Source organism: Amyelois transitella, chromosome 30, assembly GCF_032362555.1.
Source record: "Amyelois transitella isolate CPQ chromosome 30, ilAmyTran1.1, whole genome shotgun sequence".
Taxonomy (NCBI): Eukaryota; Metazoa; Arthropoda; class Insecta; order Lepidoptera; family Pyralidae; genus Amyelois; species Amyelois transitella.
This window is the reverse complement of record NC_083533.1, coordinates 4056396-4080743: the sequence shown is the minus strand read 5'-3', so window position 1 is coordinate 4080743 and position 24348 is coordinate 4056396. Positions and strand designations below refer to the sequence as shown.

Sequence of the window (24348 nt, the reverse complement as noted above, 5' to 3'; positions counted from 1 at the left end):
GCCCATCGCCTAAAAGAAGAATCACAAGTTTGTAAGCCTATTCCTAAGTCGCCTTTTACGACATCCATGGGAAAAAGAGATGAAGTGGTCCTATTCTTTTTTGTATTGGTGCCTGGAACCACACGGCACGGCAACCCTGGCCGGGATTCGAACCCGGGACCTCTAGTGTCACAGACAAGCGTACTACCGCTGCGCCACATACGCCGTCGAATTTATAGAGATTTAAAGCGGACGAAGTCGCGGTTCACAGCTAGTATATGTAATTTTACATTATTACATAGATAAATATTATATAACACCTACGTAAATATAGAAAACTATATGATAGGTAACCAATTTTCGTGATTTTCCTTTGCAATGAGATCCGCACAGGTCAGATTATTATGAAACAAACGTAGAAATAATTAACACTCATGATTATATATCATTGTGAGGTTTTCAGATAAAATAATGTGGAAAACTAATATGAATTATTTATGTACTAGCTGTGCCCGCGACTTCTTCCGCGTAGAATAGTCATCATTGAAGCCCTCAAAGATGAATAATTTCCCCCGTTTTTTTTTTCACGTTTTCCATTATTTATAAGCCTCCGCTGTCTGTCCGTCCGTATGTCTGTCACCAGGCTGTATCTCATAAACTGTGATAGCTAGTAAGCAGAATTTTTCACAAATTACCTACTTATAATAAGGATTGTACACACATTTTTAACAGTTGACAATTAAACAGTCGAAAATATTAACTAAATAGTTATTATATCAATACAATTTTATGAAATATATTTTTTTATGTATACATACGGTTTAAAAAAAGAAAATGCTGCAGTGCAGTTTGTTACCGCTCCTTCTGCACTGACGATTTGGAAGTTGTTGTTGTTGAAAGTTAGTTTTAAGTAGGTAATTCATTTAACCAAAAGATTAAGTGACAATTATTAAGTGATATTGAAGTGTTTCATAATAATAAATTAAATTTATGAATTCGAATACGTACTTCGGGGTATACATCCCTTGACCAGCTTTTACGGAGCGTGGAAGATTTCAATCGTTTCTCCAAATCTTTGATTATTTATTATTCAACATATTGTTTAACCCAAAGGTCTTATAACTTATAGATTAAGTAACCTTGTTCTATTTAAACTGGACTTATAACTTGAAAATTTATCTTTAATAATAAACGCCGTACACTGTAGAGTAAAGTAAATTGACCAGGAAAACATATTAAAAAGATACATACATACATATACTTCTATATCCCTTGCTGGGTAGACAGAATATAAATAAAAATAAATAAATATATACGGGACAAATTACACAGATAGAGTTAACCTCGATGTAAGTTCGAGACTTGTGTTACGAGATACTAACATATAGGCTACTTTTTATCCCGGAGTTCCCGCGGGAATGATTCCACGCGGACGAAGTCGCGGGCGGCCTCTAGTAGTATAAAAATATTCTTTGAACCGTATTACCTAACGGTGGCTCATCTTAAGAATTATTATATCTTCGAATGTGACGGTTATAGACGTCGTGTAATAATAAATTATAATGTCCGCCTTGTTGTACGTCATGATATATATAATTAGTGTCGTACTTTATCACTGGTAAAGATTTAACATTGACACCTTAATTTAATAGAAAAATAATAAATAATTTTATTTATTAAAGACTAGAAGCCGCCCGCGATTTCGTCCGCATGGAAACCCTATCAATCCCGCGGGAACCCCGGGATAACCTTAGACCTGGTTCCATCTCGCCCTGGAGAAGAGCCCGGAGTCCGCCTTTGACCATGGATCCTGGATTGGGTGAGTCAGGTGTTCACACGAAGCGACTCGATATAATCTTCATTTGCTTGAATGATGAATAGAATAGTTTTTTTTTTAATTGGATACAAGGTATCACTTATTGACGTCACCTAACTTAAATCTAATTATAACTACTACCGCTTCCAAAGCGCATGTGTAGAAAAAGCGGCGGAACAAACTACCCTGCAGCATTTTCATCGGACGTCAATTTACAGATGATGAAATATGACATTCAGTTGCTTGAATGTGCAGGTTTCCTCGCGATGTTTCCCTCACCGTAAGAGCAGGTTGCTAGCCCATCTCTTGAGAGAAGATTCAAGTTATAAATAAGTACATTAAATGATGATGGGTGTGAAATTGAGTGGCTGGATAAGGAACAGCGTGATAAGGAAATGTTGTGATGTGAAAGAAGATGTAGTTACAGGAATAGAAAAGGGTATGTTAAGATGGTTCGGTCATGTGGAGAGGATGAATGAAAGCAGGTTGACTAAGCAGATATACAAGGAGAGTGTGGAGGGAAAGGTCGGAGTGGGAAGACCTAGACAAACGTATCTTGATCAAATTAAGGACGTCCTGGTAAAGGGTCAGGTCAAAAGTACCCGAAACCGCCGAGCTTGCATGAAGAGAGTTATGAATGTGGATGAAGCGAAAGAAGTATGCAGAGCCGTGTGGTTCCCGGCACCAATACAAAAAAGAATGGGACCACTCGCATCTCTTTCCCATGGATGTCGTAAAAGGCGACTAAGGGATAGGCTGACAAAGTTGGGATTCTTTTTTAGGCGATGGGCTAGCAACCTGTCACTAGTTGAATCTCCATTCTATCATTAAGCCAAATAGCTAAACGTGGCCATTCGGTCTTTTCGGGACTGTTGGCTCTGTCTACCCCGCAAGGGATATAGTCGTGACCATATGTATGTATGTATGTAAGTATGCAGAGATCGTGGCAAGTGGAAAGAGGTAGTCTCTGCCTACCCCTCCGGGAAAAAGGCTTGATTTTATGTATGTATGTACATTAAATGATGATATTTCATAGCAAATACTTCAACACTTATGGTAACTACCCATTCATTTAAAATTCCACGTAATGTCTCTCTATGTTCGCTTAGAATCATTGATTCTGTGAATATTGACTGTACAACAGGTATGATATGAAATAGACTACATATATTTTAGTTTTTGTAACAATAAATTTATCAATGGATGTTTATCTATATAAGTATTAATAATAAAGTATAGTATCGTTGAGTTAGTATCTCGTAACACAAGTCTCGAACTTACTTCGAGGCTAACTCAATCTGTGTAATTTGTCCCGTATATATTTAATATTTTTTAAGTCTCTGCCTATCCCTCCGGGAAAGTAGGCAGTCATACAGTTTGTGTATTGAAAGTATATATACTTAGTAGACAAACTTTTTTAATTTTAAATATTAAAAGGGGCAAATTACACAGGTTACTTGTTGTTTGATCCCGGCACCAATAGAAAAAGAATAGGACCACTTCATCTCTTTCGCATGGATGTCGTAAAATGCTATTAAAGAATAGGCTTATAAACACGGGATTCATTTTTAAGCGATAAACTAGCAACCTGTCACTATTTGAATGTCAGTTCTATCATTAAGCTAAACAGCTGAGCGTGGCCTATCAGTCTTTTCAAGACGATTGGCTCTACCTACACCGCAAGGGATATAGACGTGGTTTAATATACAAATATATGTTTGTGCCGTGTGGTTCCCGGCACCATTACAAAAAAGAATAGGACCACTCCATCTCTTTCCCACGGATGTCGTAAAAGGCGACTAAGGGATAGGCTTATAAACTTGGGATTCCTCTTTTAGGCGATGGGCTAGCAACCTGTCAATATTTGAATCTCAATTCTATTACTAAGCCAAACAGCTGAGCGTGGCCTATCAGTCTTTTCAAGACTGGAGGCTCTGTCTACACCGCTGGGGATATAGACGTGATCATATGTATGTATGTATGTATGTATATATGTTTGTCTGTTCTATAATATTTTGCGTCAGTTGTCGTCCTAAAGACATAGTACCAACATTATGACCGGTAAATACCAATTCAAATGAACGTAAGTAATTCATAAACGCATTCAGTTGTTTTATTATTTTCAAAAGCTATTTGTCTATGCATCTGTAGTTTACGTAGACATACAATTAGGCACGTGTATATCTCTTGCGGGGTAGACAGAGCCGACAGCCTAGAAAAGCCTAAAACGCCACGTTCAGCAGGATGACTGAATGATGGAATTGAAATTCACATAGTGACAGGTTGCTAGTCCATCGCTTGCTAGAATAAGAATCCCAATTTTATTAGCCTTACTCTTAGTCTCTTATTTTTTCAATTGAAACCTGAGATTCGAGTTCCTGAGATTAGCGCGTTCAAACAAACAAACAAACTCTTCAGCTTTATAATATTAGTATAGATTTGACATACCTTTCCCCGGAGGGGTAGACAGACGCTACATCTTATTGCAGACAATACAATGTTGATAAAATAATAACATATCTGCTCATTAAATCTGCACATCAGTGTATGTGTCAAACTGATAATAAAGTCAAGGTCGTATTGATTCTAAATTGTCATTTCATTGGAGCGTTCGTTGACCCATCTCTCTTTAGGGTTTATTTCAAAACATTATGTTGCTATGCAGTGTAGTTTGTTCCGCCGCTTCTTCTACACGCGCGCTTTGGAAGCGATAGTTGTTATAATTAGATTTAAGTGACCTATACCACTCCATCTCTATCCCATGGATGTCGTAAAAGGCGACTAAGGGATAGGCTTACAAACTTGGGATTCTTCTTTAGGCGATGGGCTAGCAACCTGTCACTATTTGAATCTCAATTCTATCATTAAGGCCAAATAGCTGAAAGTGGTTATTCAGTCATTTCAAGACCGTTGGCTCTGTCTACCTCGCAAGGGATATAGAGGTGACCATATGTATGTATGTATGAATATAAATTCTATCATTAAGCCAAACATTTGAACGTGGCCCATCAGTCTTTTGAAGACTGTTGGCTCAGTCTACCCCGGAAGGGATATAGACGGGATCATATGTATGTATGTATATTAATTCCCGTTTAGCGCCGACATGCGGACAAAGTCACCGGAAAACGCTAGTCAACCACAATATTTTGTAAATGCGTTTTAAAACTAGTTAGTCAGTCTGACTCAACTAAACTGGTTTACATTTCAACAGAGTTAACCCAGATTTCATAATATACTTTTATATATCGGCATGTTTGCGCGGAAATATCGCGTTAAAGACTAATATAGTAATTAATCTTTTATATATTACGGGGTAGACAGAGCCAACAGTCTTGGAGAGAGAGTGACGGATTGCTAAGCTTTCGCCAAAAGAATGATCACAAATTATCAGCCTTTTCCCTTAAAAAAAAAGGACCACTCCATCTCATTTCCATGGATGTCGCAAAAGGCGATTAAGGGATAGGCTTATAGACCTGGGATTTTTCCTTTAATCGATGGGCTAGCGACCTGTCACTATTCAATTCTGTCAATAAGCCAAACAGCTGAACGTGGCCCATCAGTGTTTTCAAGACTGTTGGCTCTGTCTACCGCGCAAGGGATATAGACGTGATTATATGTATGTATTTATAACAATATTTCACTGAAAGGCCATGTTCAGTTCAGCTAAATTATGTAATTAAGATTCAAATAGTTAAATGTTGCCAATAACAGGAATCCAGAGTTCATTAAGTACTAGAGGCCGCCCGCGACTTCGTCCGCATGGAAACCTTATCAATCTCGCGGGAAATCCGGGATAAAAAGTAGCCTATATGTTATTCTGGGTCTTCAGCTTCCTACATACCAAACTTAATCGTAATCGGTTCTGTAGTTTTTGCGTGAAAGAGTAACAAACATCCATACTGGCATACTCACAAACTTACGCATTTATAATACTAGAGGCCGCCCGCGACTTCGTCCGCGTGGAAACCCTATCAATCCCGCGGGAACTCTGTGATAAAAAGTAGCCTATGTGTTATTCTGGGTCTTCAGCTACCTACATACCAAATTTCATGGTAATCGGTTCAGTAGTTTTTGCGTGAAAGAGTAACAAACATCCATACAAACTTTCGCCTTTATAATAGTAGTAGGATTAGTTGGAAATTTCTTGTAAGGGTAGGTACCTTACAAGAAATTTCCTACTAATACTATAACTATGTACTATTTTCTTGTTACTGTGTAAATTTCTATGCAATAAAGATATTACAAACAAACAAACAAACAAACTATATTCTAGTTAAGAATATAATACAGAAACCCATCTCGGCGCAAGCGCAGATCAGATTCATCCGTGACCTACATTTCATCCACTTGTACGTTCATAATCTTATAGCAACAAAACGCAAAAATGGATCTAATCAGCCAGCCAATTTTATTGGTAGATACGTGATATTATAGACAAGAATAACATATTTATACGTCTTTATCTCTAACGGGGTAGACAGAGCCAACAGTCTCTTAAAGACTGAAAGGCCCATGGGTCCGAATAGAATAGGTTTGAATATAAATCTATTCTATTCTATTCTCCGGTCTTGGGTCTTGGGTCCGGAATTGCCACATAGTTTAGTATTGTTATAAGTATGATAATGGTATTAATCCGTTAGAAGAAATATATATTTTTTATTATTTCAATTTCATGTAAGTCAATTAATCACAACAATGTATTCTCTCCGTGCCGTGTGGTTCACACCAATAGAAAAAATAATAGGCGACTAAGGGGTAGGCTTATAAACTTCGGATTTTTCTTTTAGGCGATGGGCTAGCAACCTGTCACTATTTGAATCTCAATCCTATCCTATCTTAAAGCCAAACAGCTAAACGTGGCTTATTAGTCTTTTCAAGATTGTTGGCTCCGTCTTCCCCGCAAGAGATATAGACGTGATTATATGTATGTATGTATTCTCTCGTACACATTTCTATCCTAAGTTTTGGATAGTTGTGTAAAATGCTGAAGTGCAGTTTGTTACAACTTCTTCTAAACTGACGCTTTGGAAGGTAAAGGTTAAGGGTCAGCTCAAAAGTACCCGAACCGCCGAGCTTGCATGAAGAGAGTTATAAATGTGGATGAAGCGAAGGAAGTATGCAGAGATCGTGGCAAGTGGAAAGAGGTAGTCTCTACCTACCCCTCCGGGAAAGAGGCGTGATTTTATGTATGTATGTATGTATGACGCTTTGGAAGCTTCTGCACGGAAGCTTCAACTACATACATTACTCTTGTCGGACCCAAAACGGAAGCCCTCATTGTTCCAAGAGTTCGGGTACTCTTGACCTGACCTTAAAACTGGTTATAACGAGACAGAATGCGTTACCACGTCCACCTTTAACAATGTCAAAGGCATACATACATATGGTCACGTCTATATCCCTTGCGGGGTAGACAGAGCCAACAGTCTTGAAAAGACTGATAGGCCTCGTTCAGCTGTTTGGCTTAATGATAGAATTGAGATTCAAATAGTGACAGGTTGCTAGCCCGTCGCCAAAAAAGAATCCCAAGTTTGTAAGCCTATCCCTTGGTCGCCTTTTACGACATCTATGGAAAAGAGATGGAGTGATCCTATTCTTTTTTGTTCTGGTACTGGGAACCACACGGCAATTAATTTTTTTATACATTTAACGTTATTATTTTTTACCTATAATTTCCCGTTTTTTTACCTAGGTGACTCTATAACGATGTAATAACTTCTAACAATGTTTTTCTGATGTAAGTATAATAATAACCTATAATGACTGTTACGTGCCGTGTGGTTCCCGGCACCAATACAAAAAAGAATAGGACCACTCCATCTCTTTCCCATGGATGTCGTAAAAGGCGACTAAGGGATTAGGTAATAAATTTGGGATTCTTCTTTTAGGCGACAGTCACTATTTAAATCTCAATTCTATCATTAAGCCAAACAGCTGAATGTGGCCTTTCAGTCTTTTTAAGACTCTGTCTACCCCGCAAGGGATATAGATGTGACTATATGTGTAATGTGACTGTTACGTTCATTTGCAAAGAAATAAATTAGTGACGTGTGGTTCACGGCACCTATAGAGTAAAGAATAGGACCACTCCGTCTCTTTCCCATGGATGTCGTAAAAGGCGACTAAGGCTTATACTCGTAAATTTGGAATTCTTCTTTTATATCCATCATTTAATGCTACAGCAGAACGTGGGGGATATAGACGTGACTTTAGCATGTATGAAGTCAGTCAATCAGTCAGTCAGTGTCCTCTTTTATATATTTAGACAAGACACACCTATCATTACTGACGTAACATTATAAAATGAGGTCAAACGATTATTATGACCTATATTACCTTGCTTTTATTGATATTGTGAAAAAATTTAGCGTCGCGAGGTTATTAAAGTCTTTGATAGGGCTATTAAATAGAATTAAAATATATATATATATATATATATAGCACACCTCAGCTTCCAATCGGTCAATGACCTTGACACCAAAAGTAAGGTCCCTGGCCTTAGAGTCAGTATAATATATTTGTTACAGAGCGCATACTTGCTTAGAGCAAATAAAATTCTGCTTCAATTTGCTGTTATGTTGAGTATCAGTTATTTCAAACATATATTAATGACAAGCTGTGCCCGCGACTTCGTTCGCGTGGAATAGTTATTTTGGGCATCATTGAAGCCCTCAAGGATGAAAAATTTTCCCTGTTTTTTTTCACGTTTTTCCATTATTTTTTTGCTCCTTATAGTTCCAGCGTGATGTTATATAGCCTAAGCCTAGCCTAATGCCTTCCTCGATAAATGGTATATTCAACGCAAAAAGAACTTTTCAATTCGAACCAGTAGTTCCTGAGATTAGCGCGTTCAAACAAACAAACAAACTCTTCAGCTTTATAATATTAGTATAGATAAGTGCCGTATGATTTCCGGCATTACTAGAAAAAAGAATAGGACCACTCCCTCTCTTTCCCATGTATGTCGTAAAAGGCGACTAAGGGGTAGGCTTACAAACTTGGGATTCTACTTTTAGGCGATGGGCTAGCAACCTGTCACTATTGAATCTCAATTCTATCATTAAGCCAAATAGCTGAACGTGGCCATTCAGTGTTTTCAAGACTGTTGGCTCTGTCTATCCCGCAAGGGATATAGACGTGATTATGTGTATTTACATATATAGTAGATCGGCGCGCTCTATAAATAAACGTCACTCTATTTCCTCGCCCAATGAAGCGTTACTTTTGCGATGTTAACATTTGCATTGTTTTAAAACTTTTGACATGACAGGATGTAAATACTACTTAACACCATTTATACCTAGATAAGGGATTTTTTAATTATGCCGTGTGGTTCCCAGCATCGATAAAAATAAAGAATACGACCACTCCATCTCTTTCCCATGGATGTCGTAGAAGGCAACTAAGGGGTAGGCTTATAAATTTGGGACTCTTATTTTAGGCGATGGGCTAACAACCTGTCACTATTTGATTCTCAATTCTTTCATCAAGCCGAAAAGCTGAACGTGGCCTATCAGTCTTTTCAAGACTGTCGGCTCTGTCTACCCCGCAAGGGATAAAGACGTGACTATATGTATGCATGTAAAAAAAGACACTGACAAATCAACACATAGACCAAACGCATCGACCAACCGCGTGACGTCATAAAAAGTCGGTAAAGTGGCCGGCACGTAAGTGGAACCAAAACCAAAATTCTATGGTAGCTGCGCAGAAGATTTTTTTTATATGAAAAAATTGCTACTGCGCATCTCAGAAGAATCAAACTGTATTGGTGCTCAAGCTGTGTAACTAACTACCTATGCGTACATTTTTTAACCCTTAAAATCGCGTCCGTATTAGTCCATTCCTAAACCCTTGACCGACTTTAACGAAATTCTAATCATTAGCAGTTGCCCAACCTGCCTATATATGTATATATATATGTATGTATAATTGCCTAGATCTCAGCAAGCAGACTCAGGTTGTTGCGTAACAAACCTACTGACATACAGACAGACTTCCTACTTATTATGTATGATGATAAACTTGAGAAATCACATGGGTTCTTACGATTTACGTATTGAAAAAAAAAAGTGCCGTGTGGTTCCCGGCACTAATAAAAAAAAAGAATACGACCACTCTATCTCGTTCCCATGGATGTCGTAAAAAGCGACTAAGGGATAGGCTTATAAACTTGGGATTCTTCTTTTAGGCGTTGGGCTTGCAACCCGTCACTATTTGAATCTCAATTCTATCATTAAGCCAAACAGCTGAACGTGGCCTTTCAGTCTTTTCAAGACTGTTGGCGCTGTCTACCCCGCAAGGGATAAAGGCGTGTAAAGATGATACAGTCAGATCGTGTCACTGTGATCTGTCTTCACAAGACGTTCAATAATTCAGTCAGATCTTTTCTTTTCATTTTAAATTAAATCATTCAATAATAAAATAAAAAATTCGCATCTATTTATACTTAATTAAATAAATAATGTATAGCAATTATGTCATCAATTAATATTTATTAAAAATCAAAATTTGACATAATAATAATTATGTCAAAATATCTTTCAGAAAGTAATTGACGCTATAATAGCACTTATCAGTTAGTAATAATTTTATTTCCTTTTTAAATGTTTGTCCTGGGATTCTTTTTAGGCGATGGGCTAGCAACCTGTCACTTTTTGAATGTCAATTCTATCATTTAACCAGATAGCTGAACGTGGCCATTCAGTCTTTTCAAGACTGTTGGTTCTGTCTACCCCGCAAGGGATATAGACGTGACCATATGTATATATGTATGTTAAATGTTTGTGTTGGTGAAATCTTAAAAAGTACGACGCAAATCAATTTATAAAGTTAACGCTTAGTAAAAGGTTCATTTAGCAAATTATTGCATTCTCTAAGAGCTTGCTTGGCTGTCTATCAAATTTGGGACTTTAGAAAGGTGTGATATTTCACGAAAATAAACTTTCTTACTTAAACTTGAATATAATATGCTAATTAAACGTGGTTCAATGTTTGTTGGTCAATAGTGCCGTGTGGTTCCCGGCACCAATACAAAAAAGAATAGGACTTTTTCATCTCTCGACTGTTTGGTCGACTGGAAGAGATTGCATTAGCGATAAGTCCGCCTGTGTACCATTTCTGTCTGTTTCGTGCTGTTTTGTATGTTTTACTCTTATGTTGCAATAAAGAGTTTTATCTATCTTTTATCATTTTCCCACGGATGTCGTAAATGGCGACTAAGGGATAAGCTTACAAACTTGGGATTCTTCTTTTAGGCAGAAAGTGGCCTTTCAGTCTTTATAAGACTGTTGGCTCTGTCTATCCGCAAGGGATATAGACGTGGCTATATGTATGTATGTCAGAAAGCGAAGAAGACAAAGCGAACACGACGGCCTCTGTGGCGCAGCGGTAGTACGCTTGCCTGTGACACCGGGGGTCCCGGGTTCGAATCCCGGCCAGGGCATGATGAGAAAAGAACTTTTTCTGATTGGCCTGGGTCTTGGATGTTTATCTATATAAGTATTTATTATAAAATATAGTATCGTTGAGTTAGTATCTCGTAACACAAGTGTCAAACTTACTTCGAGGCTAACTCAATCTGTGTAATTTGTCCCATATATAAAAAAAAAAAAAAAAAAAAAAAAGAACAGTCTCGAAAAGACTGAAAGGCCACATTCAGCTGTAAGCACGCTTATAAGGCTTAATGATGATCCTACTAATATTATAAATGCGAAAGTTTGTATGTCAGTATGGATGTTTGTTACTCTTCCACGAAAAAACTACTGAACCGATTACGATGAAAAAGTAAAAAAGTAAGTAAATGCTTTATTGTTCACTAAAGGAGTACCTACATTACAAATAAAAACAGTACAGTACAAAGGCGGGCTTATCCCTAAGTGGGATCTCTTCCAGCCAACCTGACTGATGAAATTTGGTATATAGGTAGCTGAAGACCCAAAATAACATATAGGCTTACTTTTTTGACGGCCTCTGTGGCTCAGCGGTAGTACGCTTGTCTGTGACACCGGAGGTCCCGGGTTCGAATCCTGGCCAGGGCATGATGAGAAAAGAACTTTTTCTGATTGGCCTGGGTCTTGGATATTTATCTATATAAGTATTTATTATAAAATATAGTATCGTTGAGTTAGTATCTCGTAACACAAGTTTCGAACTTACTTCGAGGCTAACTCAATCAGTGTAATTTGTCCCGTATATATTTATTTATTTTATATTTATTTTCATCCCGGAGTTCCCGCGGGATTGATAGGGTTTCCATGCGGACGAAGTCGCGGGCGGCCTCTAGTACTTTTTCACTAAAACAGTCACCTAATAATCCAAATATTTCCCAAATTCGTGTAAAAAAAAACCTATGACCATGTCCAAACACACATTTACACACTTAGCCTTGAAAAGCGTCGTGTTTACTTAACAAAACACTATCAAAATTTGCTTATTGCGTAAGTAAGGAATTACTGGATTTCGTCTGAGTTTCATAAGCGTTATGTTTTTGAAACATACATACATACATATGGAATGGTCACATCTATATCCCTTGCGGGTTAGACAGAGCCAACAGTCTTGAAAAGACTGAATGGCCACGTTCAGCTGTTTGGCTTAATGATAGAATTGAGATTCAAATAGTGACAGGTTGCTAGCCCATCGGCTAAAAAAGAATCCCAAGTTTGTAAGCCTATCCCTTAGTCGCCTTTTACGACATCTATGGGAAAGAGATGGAGTGGTCCTATTATTTTTGAAACAACATAGCTAACATATGATTCTAGTTTAGTATATGTGCCGTGTGGTTCCCGGGATTTCATATTGGTCCCATGGTTGTCGTAAAAGGCGACTAAGGGTTTAGCTTATAAACCAATGTATTTAATTTGAGGCGACGGGCTAGCAACCTGTCACTATTTAAATCTCAATTCCAGCACTAAGCCGTACAGTTGAAAGTAACCCTTAAATTTTTTGACTACTGACTCTATCTACCACGTAAGAGTTGAAGACGTGATACGTGTAAGCATAACACATTTTTTTTAGTACGGTCGCGTTAAAAATAATTATTGTACAAATAAATTAAATAATATCATGGTTTTTACACTTATTCAGTGCGTGACGAGCGGACAGACAGGCCAAATTGGTTTTACTATAGCGAAGTGACCTCAAAGTAGATCATACGTAGGGCACATTAGCCTTTCTTTTTAACCGACTGTTAGGAAAGAAGGCTATAGATACATACATACATACATATGATCACGTCTATATCCCTTGCGGGGTAGACAGAGCCAACAGTCTTGAAAAGACTGAATGGCCACGTTCAGCTATTTATAGATACATATATTATAATCACAAATATATCCCTTGCGGGGTAGACAATGCCAACTGTCTTTATTTATTTTATGTCTTTTTCTGTGCCGTATGGTTCCCGGCACCATTTACAATTTAAAAAGAATAGGACCACTCCATCTCATTCCCATTGATGTCGTAAAAGGCGAATAAGGGATAGACTTATAAACTTGAGATTCTTCTGCTAGACGACGGGCTAGCAACCTTTCACTATTTGAATCTCAATTCTATCATTAAGCCTTAACAGCTGAACGTGGCCTATCAGTCTCTTCACGACTGTTTGCTCTGTCTACCCCGCAAGAGAAATAGACGTGAATTATCTTCCTTCAGTCCCGCCATCTAGACTCATTTTTAACTCGCGATATTATTTTTTTATAATTATAACACAGCTCTTTTTCCGTCGGAGGTTAAAATGAGTCTAGATAGTTTTAATGTCTAGAAATCGCGTCATTGTGTTAATTGACGTTTCACTTTTACCGCAACATCAACATCACTATATGTGTCTTGTATGTATGTGTATGTATCTTGTATGTATTTCTATGTATCTTGTATTTATACATTTATCAAATAATAGGTATAGGACCACTCCATCTCATTCCCATTGATGTCGTAAAAGGCGAATAAGGGATAGACTTATAAACTTGAGATTCTTCTTCTAGACGATAGGCTAGCAACCTTTCACTATTTGAATCTCAATTCTATCATTAAGCCTTAACAGTTGAACGTGACATATCAGTTTTTTGAAGACTGTTGGCTCTGTCTACCCCGGAAGGGATATATACGTGATTTTATGTATGTAATAAATAGCATTAGAAGTAAAACTATGTACGTCTTTTGATACATGATCGAATCCCTATGAGAACAGGATAAACGTCTCAAACAAAGCAGATCCGCGTGAATAAACAACTTATGTCTTATAACCTCTGTGACGGCCTCTGTGGCACAGCGGTAGTGCGCTTGTCTGTGTCACCGGAGGTCCCGGGTTCGAATCCCGGCCAGAGCATGATGAGAAACGAACTTTCTCTGGATGGCCTGGGTCTTGGATGTTTATCTATATACGTATTTATTATAAAATATAGTATCGTTGAGTTAGTATCTCGTAACAAGTTTCGAACTTACTTCGAGGCTAACTCAATCTGTGTAATTTGTCCCGTATATATTTATTTATTTATTTATTTAACCATGAAAAATACTTACCTCATCAAGTGATATGACATTGAAACCTTGATATTTAAACTTATAATTTCTTTATTGAACATATAATTTATAACTGAAAGTAGGCCGACTGGTAAGCAACCATCTTTGAATTCCTTGTGCACGCTTTTTTTGGCGGTAACACCCGCAGATCGCCTTGTCCCTTTTAAAGGGCGTAAATATTGACATGAACACATCATTTTTGAGTCGACGGCTGCCAAAAATGGTTGTGAAAAGGTCCGTTCATATTCTGAATCTATAACTCTCGGCGGCCTCTGTGGCGCAGCGGTAATACGCTTGTCTTTGACACCGGAGGTCCCGGGTTCGAATCCTGGTCAGGGCATGATGTGGAACGAACTTTCCCTGATTGGTCTGGGTCTGGATGTTTATCTTTCTAAGTATTTATTATAAAATATAGTATCGTTGAGTTAGTATCTCGTAACACAAGTTTCGAACTTACTTCGAGGCTAACTCTATCTGTGTAATTTGTCCCGTATATATTTATTTATTTATACTCTACTATTTTCTTTTATTTTATTTATATATTTATGTACATCAAGGAAAATAAGAATAGAACTTAAAATTTGTCTGTACATTTAGTATTTTTGACTGAAATGGATAGAGGGACACTTAGTATGAATAAAAGAGAGCAAACATTTTTTTTTTAATATTTTGTTTGTCTGGCTGTATGTAGATATGATTAAGTTAATCTCTGAAAGTACTAAACCGATTTACTTAAAACTTACTCCAATTGCTTTGTTTAACTCGAAAAAACATTCAAAGTTTGTTTCATTAAAATCGGTTCACTAAAACAAAGTTATCGTCATTTGAATGAACTCAAGGCATGAGTTTGCCTGCAAATAAGTTACAAAATTTATAATTCAAAGCCATTCATTGTACGACAGCATAATACCTATAACATATAAATATAAGTGAAAATTAGTCAACTCGAAATTTCTTTCTTTTCACATTTTCCATTATTTCTTCGCTGCTAAAAGTTGCAGCGTCATTGTATATAGCCTTAAGCCTTCCTCGATAAATGGTCTATTCATCACAAAAAGAATTTTTCAATTCGAACCAGTACTTCCTTAGATTAGCGCATTCAAACAAACAAACAAACTCTTCCGTTTTATAATATTAGTATAGATAATTACCACCGTGACTTAAAAATTACCGCTAAAACTTGATTTCCGTACATTTAATATGCATTTAGATTAAGGGCGCGAACACAATAGGTACAAAAGTAACTATTAAGACTGTAAATATGTTATCTGTTCTGTTAAAACAGATTTAACAGCACAAATAAACGTATGATACAAATCTTTGTTTGAAAACTAGGTTTAGTGCGCGACTTTGTGTGCAATGCAATCATACATTTAAATACATACATACATATAGTCACGTCTATATCCCTTGCGGGCTACACAGAGCCAACAGCCTTGAAAAGACTGACAGGCCACGTTCAGCTTTTTGGCTCGATGATAGAATTGAGATTCAAACACTGACAGGTTGCTAGCCCATCGCCTAAAATAAGAATCCCAAGTTTATAAGCCTATCCCTTAGTCGCCTTTTACGACATCTATGAGAACGAGATGGAGCGGTCCTATTCTTTTTTTATATTGGTGCCGGGAACCACACGGCACTTAACAAAAAAAGGGGAAAAGGCGTGATTTTATGTATATATGTGTGTGTGTATATGTGTTACGTGATATATCAAGAAGATTAATTCAGTAAATAACCCGTGAAGGGGTAACAAACAAACACACTTACATTTGCATTTATAATAGTAGTTGAGATGCATTTTAAACTAAGGGATAGGTTAATAAACTTGGGAGAGAGATTTGGAGATTCGAACCCGGGACCTACTGTTTCACAGACAAGCGCACTACCGCTGCGCCACAGAGGCCGTCAAATATAACCCTTCTATAACAGAGGCGAGTTTGCACTGAAATTGTACAGGTTGATGTATTGCAGACTGTACTAACCTTCGCGAATTAACAATTGTCTATAATGAATGCGTTCCGTTCCCCTTGGCACGTTTTTCACAAGTTTTTTTTTTTGCACGATTCCTGTAGAAATCTTTCGATTAATTGATTGTTTTTAATAAAAGGTGAGGTGTTTATGTCTTATCTTATGCCAGGTACTTACCACTCGGCACTAGATCAGTCCTATATCAGTCTCTGCCTACTCCTCCGGGAAAGAGGCATGATTTTATATACCTATGTAAGTTTATTCCTTAAGGGGTAGACAGAGCCAACAGTCATCAAAAGACTGAAAGGCCACGTTCAGCTGTTTGGCTCAATGATAGAATTGAGATTCAAATAGTGACATGTTGCCAGCCCATCACTTGAAAGAGGAATCCCAAATATATAAGCGTATCCCTAAGTCGACATTTACGACATCCATGGGAAAGAGACGGAGTGGTCAACGGCAAATTAACTTATTAAAAAATAATCTTATATAATCAAATCAAATCATCTTTATTGTGGTACACATGTTTTACATAGATCTTATTTGTTTGTTTGTTTGTAATATCTTTATTGCATAGAAATTTACACAGTAACAAGAAAAAAGTAAAAGTTATAAAATAAACAAATCACTAGCAATGGCGGACTTATCCCATAAAGGGATCACTTCCAGTCTTAAATATATAATAATAAATGTTTCAATGTGTCCTATTCTTAACAAAGAAATAAAGAAAGAAAGAAACATCGTTTATTTGGTACATTAACAAAATATAAATTTAACAGAACGTACAATATAGGTATAGCTGTTATTGTGGATCTAATCAAAATAATCTTATTTCCAATACATCTATACATATTATAAAACAGTTAAAAATATTCTGTCTGTACATTGAGTATTTTTGACTGAAATGGATAGAGGGACACTTAGAATGAATAATAGAAAGCAAAAATATATTTTTTTTAATTTCTTGTCTGTCTGTCTGTATGTATGATCACGCTTATCTCCGAAAGTACTGAACCGATTTACTTAAAACTGTCACCAATTGCTTTGTTTTAACTCAGAAAAACATTAAAAGTTTGTTTCATCTAAATCGGTTCACTAAAAAAAAAATTATCGTCATTTGAATGAACTCAAGGCAGGAGTTTGCCTGAAAATAAGTTTACGCGGAAAAATTCTAAATTTACGCGAAGTGAAGTCGCGGTCAACAGCTAGTACCTATATAAATAAGTTCTCTCTCTCGCCCCCAGACCCCAGCTCGTCCCCGGAACAGATCTCTCCACCATGGGTCACAAGCAGTACTTGGCTGTGGGACAGTCGGCGAGGACCAGACTGTTTGGTCTGGCGCGAGACCGCACCGTGCCACTGAACATGATGATATCACAACAAGGGAAACTTAATCATGGTAAGTTAGTTTTTAGTTAAGCCGGGAACCACACGGCAACTGAATTAGTTAGGTTTAGGTTTAGTTTAGTTTAGTTTGAGGTATAATCATGGTGAGTTAGTTTGAGTTAAGCCGGGAACCACACGGCACCTGAATTTGTTAGGTTTAGGTTTAGTTTTAGGTTTTGGTTTAGTTTAGTATAGTTTGAGGTATAATCATGGTGAGTTAGTTTGAGTTGAGCCGGGAACCACACGGCAACTGAATTCGTTAGGTTTAGTTTAGTTTAGTTTAGTTTGAGGTATAATCATGAGTTAGTTTGAGTTAAGCCGGGAACCACGCGGCACCTGAATTCGTTAGGTTTAGGTTTAGTTTAGTTTAGTTTGAGGTATAATCATGGTGAGTAAGTTTTTAGTTAAGCCGTAAACCACACGGCACCTGAATTCGACCAGACTGTTTGGTCTGGCGCGAGACCGCACCGTGCCACTGAACATGATGATATCACAACAAGGGAAACTTAATCATGGTAAGTTAGTTTTTAGTTAAGCCGGGAACCACGCGGCAACTGAATTCGTTAGGTTTTGGTTTAGTTTAGTTTAGTATAGTTTGAGGTATAATCATGGTGAGTTAGTTTGAGTTAAGCCGGGAACCACACGGCAACTGAATTAGTTAGGTTTAGGTTTAGTTTAGTTTAGTTTGAGGTATAATCATGATGAGTTAGTTTGAGTTAAGCCGGGAACCACACGGCACCTGAATTCGTTAGGTTTAGGTTTAGTTTAGTTTAGTTTGAGGTATAATCATGTTGAGTTAGTTTGAGTTAAGCCGGGAACCACTCGGCAACTGAATTCGTTAGGTTTAGGTTTAGTTTAGTTTAGTTTGAGGTATAATCATGGTGAGTTAGTTTTAGTTAAGCCGGGAACCACACGGCAACTGAATTCGTTAGGTTTAGGTTTAGGTTTTGGTTTAGGTTTTGGTTAAGGTTTAGTTTAGTTTAGTTTAGTTTGAGGTATAATCATGGTGAGTTAGTTTGAGTTAAGCCGGGAATCACACGGCAACTGAATTCGTTAGGTTTAGATTTAGTTTAGTTTAGTTTGAGGTATAATCATGGTGAGTTAGTTTGAGTTAAGCCGGGAACCACACGGCAACTGAATTCGTTAGGTTTAGATTTAGTTTAGTTTAGTTTGAGGTATAATCATGTTGAGTTAGTTTGAGTTAAGCCGGGAACCACACGGCAACTGAATTCGTTAGGTTTAGGTTTAGTTTAGTTTAGTTTGAGGTATAATCATGTTGAGTTAGTTTGAGTTAAGCCGGGAACCACACGGCAACTGAATTCGTTAGGTTTAGTTTAGTTTGAGGTATAATCATGGTGAGTTAGTTTGAGTTAAGCCGGGAACCACACGGCAACTGAATTCGTTAGGTTTAGGTTTAGTTTAGTTTGAGGTATAATCATGCTGAGTTAGTTTGAGTTAAGCCGGAAACCACACGGTAACTGAATTCGTTAGGTTTAGGTTTAGTTTAGTTTAGTTTGAGGTAAAATCATGGTGAGTTAGTTTGAGTTAAGCCGGAAACCACACGGCACCTGAATTCTTACATAGTTATATATAGTTACCGGCTGTGCCGTGTGGTACCCGGCACCGATACAAAATATAATAGGACCTTGTAATAATATTCGTTAAGAATAAATACATACATACTTACATACACTTAAATAGACGGATATACATACATACATACTAAAAAGGAATAGGACCACTCCATATCTTTACAATGGATGTCGTAAAAGGCGACTAAGGGATAGGCTTTTACACACTTGGGATTCTTTTTTAAGGCGATGGGCTAGCAAGCTGTCACTATCTGGATCTCAATTCCATCATTAAGCCGAGCAGCTAATTGTGGCCATTCAGTCTTTTCGGGACTATTGGCTCCGTCTACCCCGTAAGGGCTATAGACGTGACTAATCCAAGCCGTAAAACAGACTTAAATACGCCAGACTGCAAATAATCGGCCCACTGACCAGTAGCACGATGTAAGCGGTTTTTTTTCACAACATTACGCAGTTTTCGTGATAAGAGTCTAAGGCATAAGCTATAGCGATCCTAAAATCCTCACAATGAATTCTAAAATGAAATTTCGTCTTAGAAATTTGTGTGCCGTGTGGTTCCCGGCACCAATATAAAAAAGAATAGGACCATTAAAAGGCGACTAAGGAATAGGCTTACAAACTCGGGATTCTTTTTTTAGGCGATGGGCTAGCAACCTGTCACTATTTGAATCTCAATTATATCATTAAGCCAAATAGCTGAACGTGGCCATTCAGTCTTATCAAGACTGTTGGCTCTGTCTACCCCGCAAGGGATATAGACGTGACCATATGTATGTATGTATGTAAAATTCGACCACAGACGCTCCTAGTTAATCCATCCAGCATGTTTATATTTACTGTAAATAAATGACGTTAAATAAAAAATATATACGGGACAAATTACACAGATTGAGTTAGCCTCGAAGTAAGTTCGAGACTTGTGTTACGAGATACTAACTCAACGATACTATATTTTATAATAAATACTTATATATATAAACATCCAAGACCCAGACCAGTCAGAAAAACTTCATTTCTCATCATGCCCTGGCCGGGATTCGAACCCGGGACCTCCGGCGTCACAGACAAGCGTACTGCCGCTGCGCCACAGAGAGCGTACTGACAATGGCTTATAACTTGTACCACACTACAAAAACGTTAGGTAAAATCATGTGCGAAGTATATTACTAAATCAATAACGTATATAGTAAGCTAGTATTTGCTGTTTGAATAATAGTCTTGTTGCTATTTAAAGCGTTCCTATTTAACCTACTTCACAAAAGGAAGGGTCATTTGAATTGGTTACAAATAATACCTAGTATTGTGTGGTTCCCGGCGCCAATACAAAAAAGAATAGGACCACTCCGACTCTTTACCATGGATATCGTAAAAGGTGACTAAGGGATAGGCTTACATAGTTGCGCTTCTTTTTTGGGCGATGCGCCATGGTCCGCTTTTGACCACGATCATACATACATACCTAAAATCACGCCTCTTCCCGGAGGGGTAGGCAGAGACTACCTCTTTCCACTTGCCACGATCTCTGCACACTTCCTTCGCTTCATCCACATTCATAACTCTCTTCATGCAAGCTCGGCGGTTTCGGGTACTCTTGACCTGACCCTTTACCAGGACGTCCTTAATTTGATCAAGATTTGACCACGATCATGGTGTGGGTAAGTCAAGGTTTCTAAAAAGCGACTCCCGTCTGACCTCCGCATCTATTACATGACCCATATTGGATTAAAGTTACAGATCCAGTTGCCTAAATGTGCAAGTTTTCTCAGAGATGTGAGAGCATCGGTTTGTATTCAAACTAATGTACTTGTATAACTTCTAAAACAGTCATTGGTACATGGCCGAGTTGGGATTTGAACCTGTGCCTTTATAAGCATCGATCATTTTAACCGGGCAACCTTACACATTCGACCACCGTCGTTTGTAATGGCGTGATTATTATTTGTACATACATACATACATATGGTCACGTCTATATCCCTTGCGGGGTAGACAGAGCCAACAGTCTTGAAAAGACTGACGTTCAGCTGTTTGGCTTTAAGATGGAATTGAGATCCAAATAGTGACAGGTTGCTAGCCCATCATGGGCTCTAACGCAACCGCGACGTTATGAATAGGAAGTAAATAACATGATGTAACTTGTTCGTTTGATAAAACTTCTGAATTGATTAAGGAAATTGGTCAGAGTTTACTGGGCCAAGGTTGGCACGGAGGTCGCTTCCTTTAAAGATTGGTTTTATCAAGAAATTTGTATAAAAAAACAATATATTTACATTAAATTAGCTAGGTAGGTACATCATCACTCTTCTTTATCAGTCTGGAAGCGGAGAAAACTATAGTCTGTAAAAGTCACTCAATGAAATGGCTAATAAACTTGGGATTCTTCTTGTTGGGGATGGGCTAGCAACCTGTCACTATTTGAATCTCAATTACATCGTTAAGCGACACAGCCGAGCGTGGATTTTCAGTCTTATCAAGACTGTCTAGGTATGTAAAAAATTATACCCGCATAATGGAATTGAGCATACATACATATAATCACGTATATATCCTCTCCAGGTAAGACAGAGATAACAGTCTTGAAAAGACCAATAGGCCACGTTCAGCTGTTTGGCTTAATAATAGTGACAGACAATCGCCCAAAAGAAGAATATTGTACCTAGTTTATAAGCCAAACTTGGGATTCTTCTTTGAGGCGATGGGCTAGCAACCTGTCACTATTAGAATCTCAATTCTATCATTAAGCCACATAGCTGAACGTGGCCATTTAGTCTTCAAGACTGTTGGCTCTCTCTACCCCGCATGGGATATAGACGTGACCATATGTATGTATGTATGTTTATAAGCCAATCCCTTAGTCGCCTTTTACGACATCCATGGGAAAGAGATGGAGTGGTCCTATTCTTATTTCTATTGGTGGCGGGAACCATACAACATGAATAAGATCATTTACGACTATTTATGCAAGTGCATGTGTCTACGAATAACATAACCTTTCTGTCGGTAGTCGGTTAAATAAACTCAGTTCTCTCATCCTGAAGGTCAGTCTACTCAAACCACTTTCAATCTCAAGAGCGCTATAGAAAGTAACATTACACCACTTTTACTGACGTGAGTAATGGTGTCTCATGACAAAGATAAGGTAGTTGTTAATAATGGAAAACTTAACACATTTGTCAACCGACATCGAGAAGTGAGGTACTCAATAAGATTCGTCGTTCATTTTAGGTATTGTTTGCCGGTTGACTGGAAGAGATCCCCTCATAGGATAAATCCGTTATCCCATTATCCGTTGCCTCATTATCTTTCTACTCTATCTTATGTATATGTTATGTATTTATGGTATAACTTACCGGTTATAATTCAGGTTTTTTTTTAATCCCGCGGAATCTATAGTTTTTATACAGGGATGAAAAGTGTATGTCCTTTGCCAGACTCTTAATTATATTTATTTATTTATTTACGACAATAATAGAACGGCAGTAGTAGGTACACCACTTAAAGTATTTGAGAAAGAATTCATAATATTATAATCATAACAAAATATAATCTTGACAGTCTTCATTTCAAAAAACAGGACAAAGAACAAAAATAATATAGGTAAGAAACTATGTGTGTGAAGTTACTTACAGAAACAAACAAGTTGAAGACTTTCTCATAAAATATCAAAACAATTCTTATAATCGTACCTTTACACGCAAAATTTCAAAAAGATTTCTTCTGTAGACAACGCGTGAAGAGACAAACAAATAAACTTACTTTTGCATTTATATATAATACGAGTGACGATCGCATTCAGATGTAAGTAAGTAATTTAATGGTAAATACAGCTATCTATTTAAACAAAAATCTCATGGGATTCGAATCTGCAACCACCAGGAAAATACGCCGGGCAATAACACGCACGCAACTATTATAATCTTGGCGAAATAATTATCTCCTTGCGAAACTCACTGACCGCTTAGAATGTTCGTGTGATGGCGCCACTTTCGATGTTACAAGGACATATCTATATACTTCTAAAGCTGAAGAGTTTGTTTTTTTGTTTGTTTGTTTGAACGCGCTAATCTCAGGAACTACTGGTTTGAATTGAAAAATTCATTTTGTGTTGAATACACCATTTATCGAGGGAGGCTTTAGACTATATAACATCACGCTGCAACTATAAAGAGCGAAGAAATAATGGCAAATGTGAAAAAATACGGGGAAAATTATTCATCCTTGAGGGCTTCAATGATGCCCAAAATAACTATTCCACGCGGACGAAGTCGCGGGCACAGCTAGTCTATACTAATATTATAAAGCTGAAGAGTTTGTTTGTTTGAACGCGCTAATCTCAGGAACTACTGGTTTGAATTATATATTTTTTTCTTTTTGTGTTAATTAGACCATTTATCAAGGATGGTTTTAGGCTATATAACATCACGCTGTAACTATAAGGAGCGAAGAAATAATGGCAAATGTGAAAAAATACGGAGCTTCAATGATGCCCAAAATAACTATTCCACGCGGACGAAGTCGCGGGCACAGCTAGTTTACAGTATTACTTTTGTAGGTTACACTGATGAGCCAATCAGAGCGCGCTATTTGAACTCACGAACTGATAAAATATAGAATAGGGGATAAAAAGTAGCATATATGTTATTCTGGGTCTCCAGCTACCTACATACCAAATTTCATCGTAACCGGTTCAGTAGTTTTTGCGTGAAAGAGTAACAAACATCCATACTGACATCCTCACATACTCACTAACTTTCGCATTTATAATATTAGTATAGATATGGAAGAATATTTGTGATAACTAATTGAGAAGTTATGAGGGGATAGATAAACATCCATACCCACATACAAAGACTCATAACCCACCTTTTTGCTTTGCCGTAGTCGGGTAAAGAAATATATAGGACAGAATTCCAGAAGCTAAAATAAATATTTGTCTGTATGTCACTATGTTAGTGTGTTTGCGCATCGCAGAAAAATTGAGTTTGATGCAGTTTTTAGTGTGGAAGTAAGTAACTAAACTTGTATTTTTGACATAATTTGTACAGTATGTAGGTACCTATTTTATTTTATCTTAATTTTTATCTT

The 24348-nt window shown here is 37.5% G+C and overlaps 1 protein-coding gene across 2 annotated transcripts in view; it reads left to right on the top strand.

Moving 5' to 3' along the window:
• Positions 1–24348, top strand: part of LOC106130993 (scavenger receptor class B member 1) — a 74797-nt gene that overhangs the window by 4907 nt on the left and 45542 nt on the right. The window contains exon 2 of one of the 2 annotated variants that reach the window (XM_060952909.1): positions 17530–17684. In XM_060952909.1, the coding sequence (XP_060808892.1) occupies positions 17564–17684 (121 nt within the window). In that variant the 5' untranslated portion in view covers positions 17530–17563. Of the gene's footprint in view, positions 1–17529; positions 17685–18112; positions 18187–24348 lie in introns of those variants that run through there. The other variant, XM_060952910.1, reaches the window with a different exon arrangement.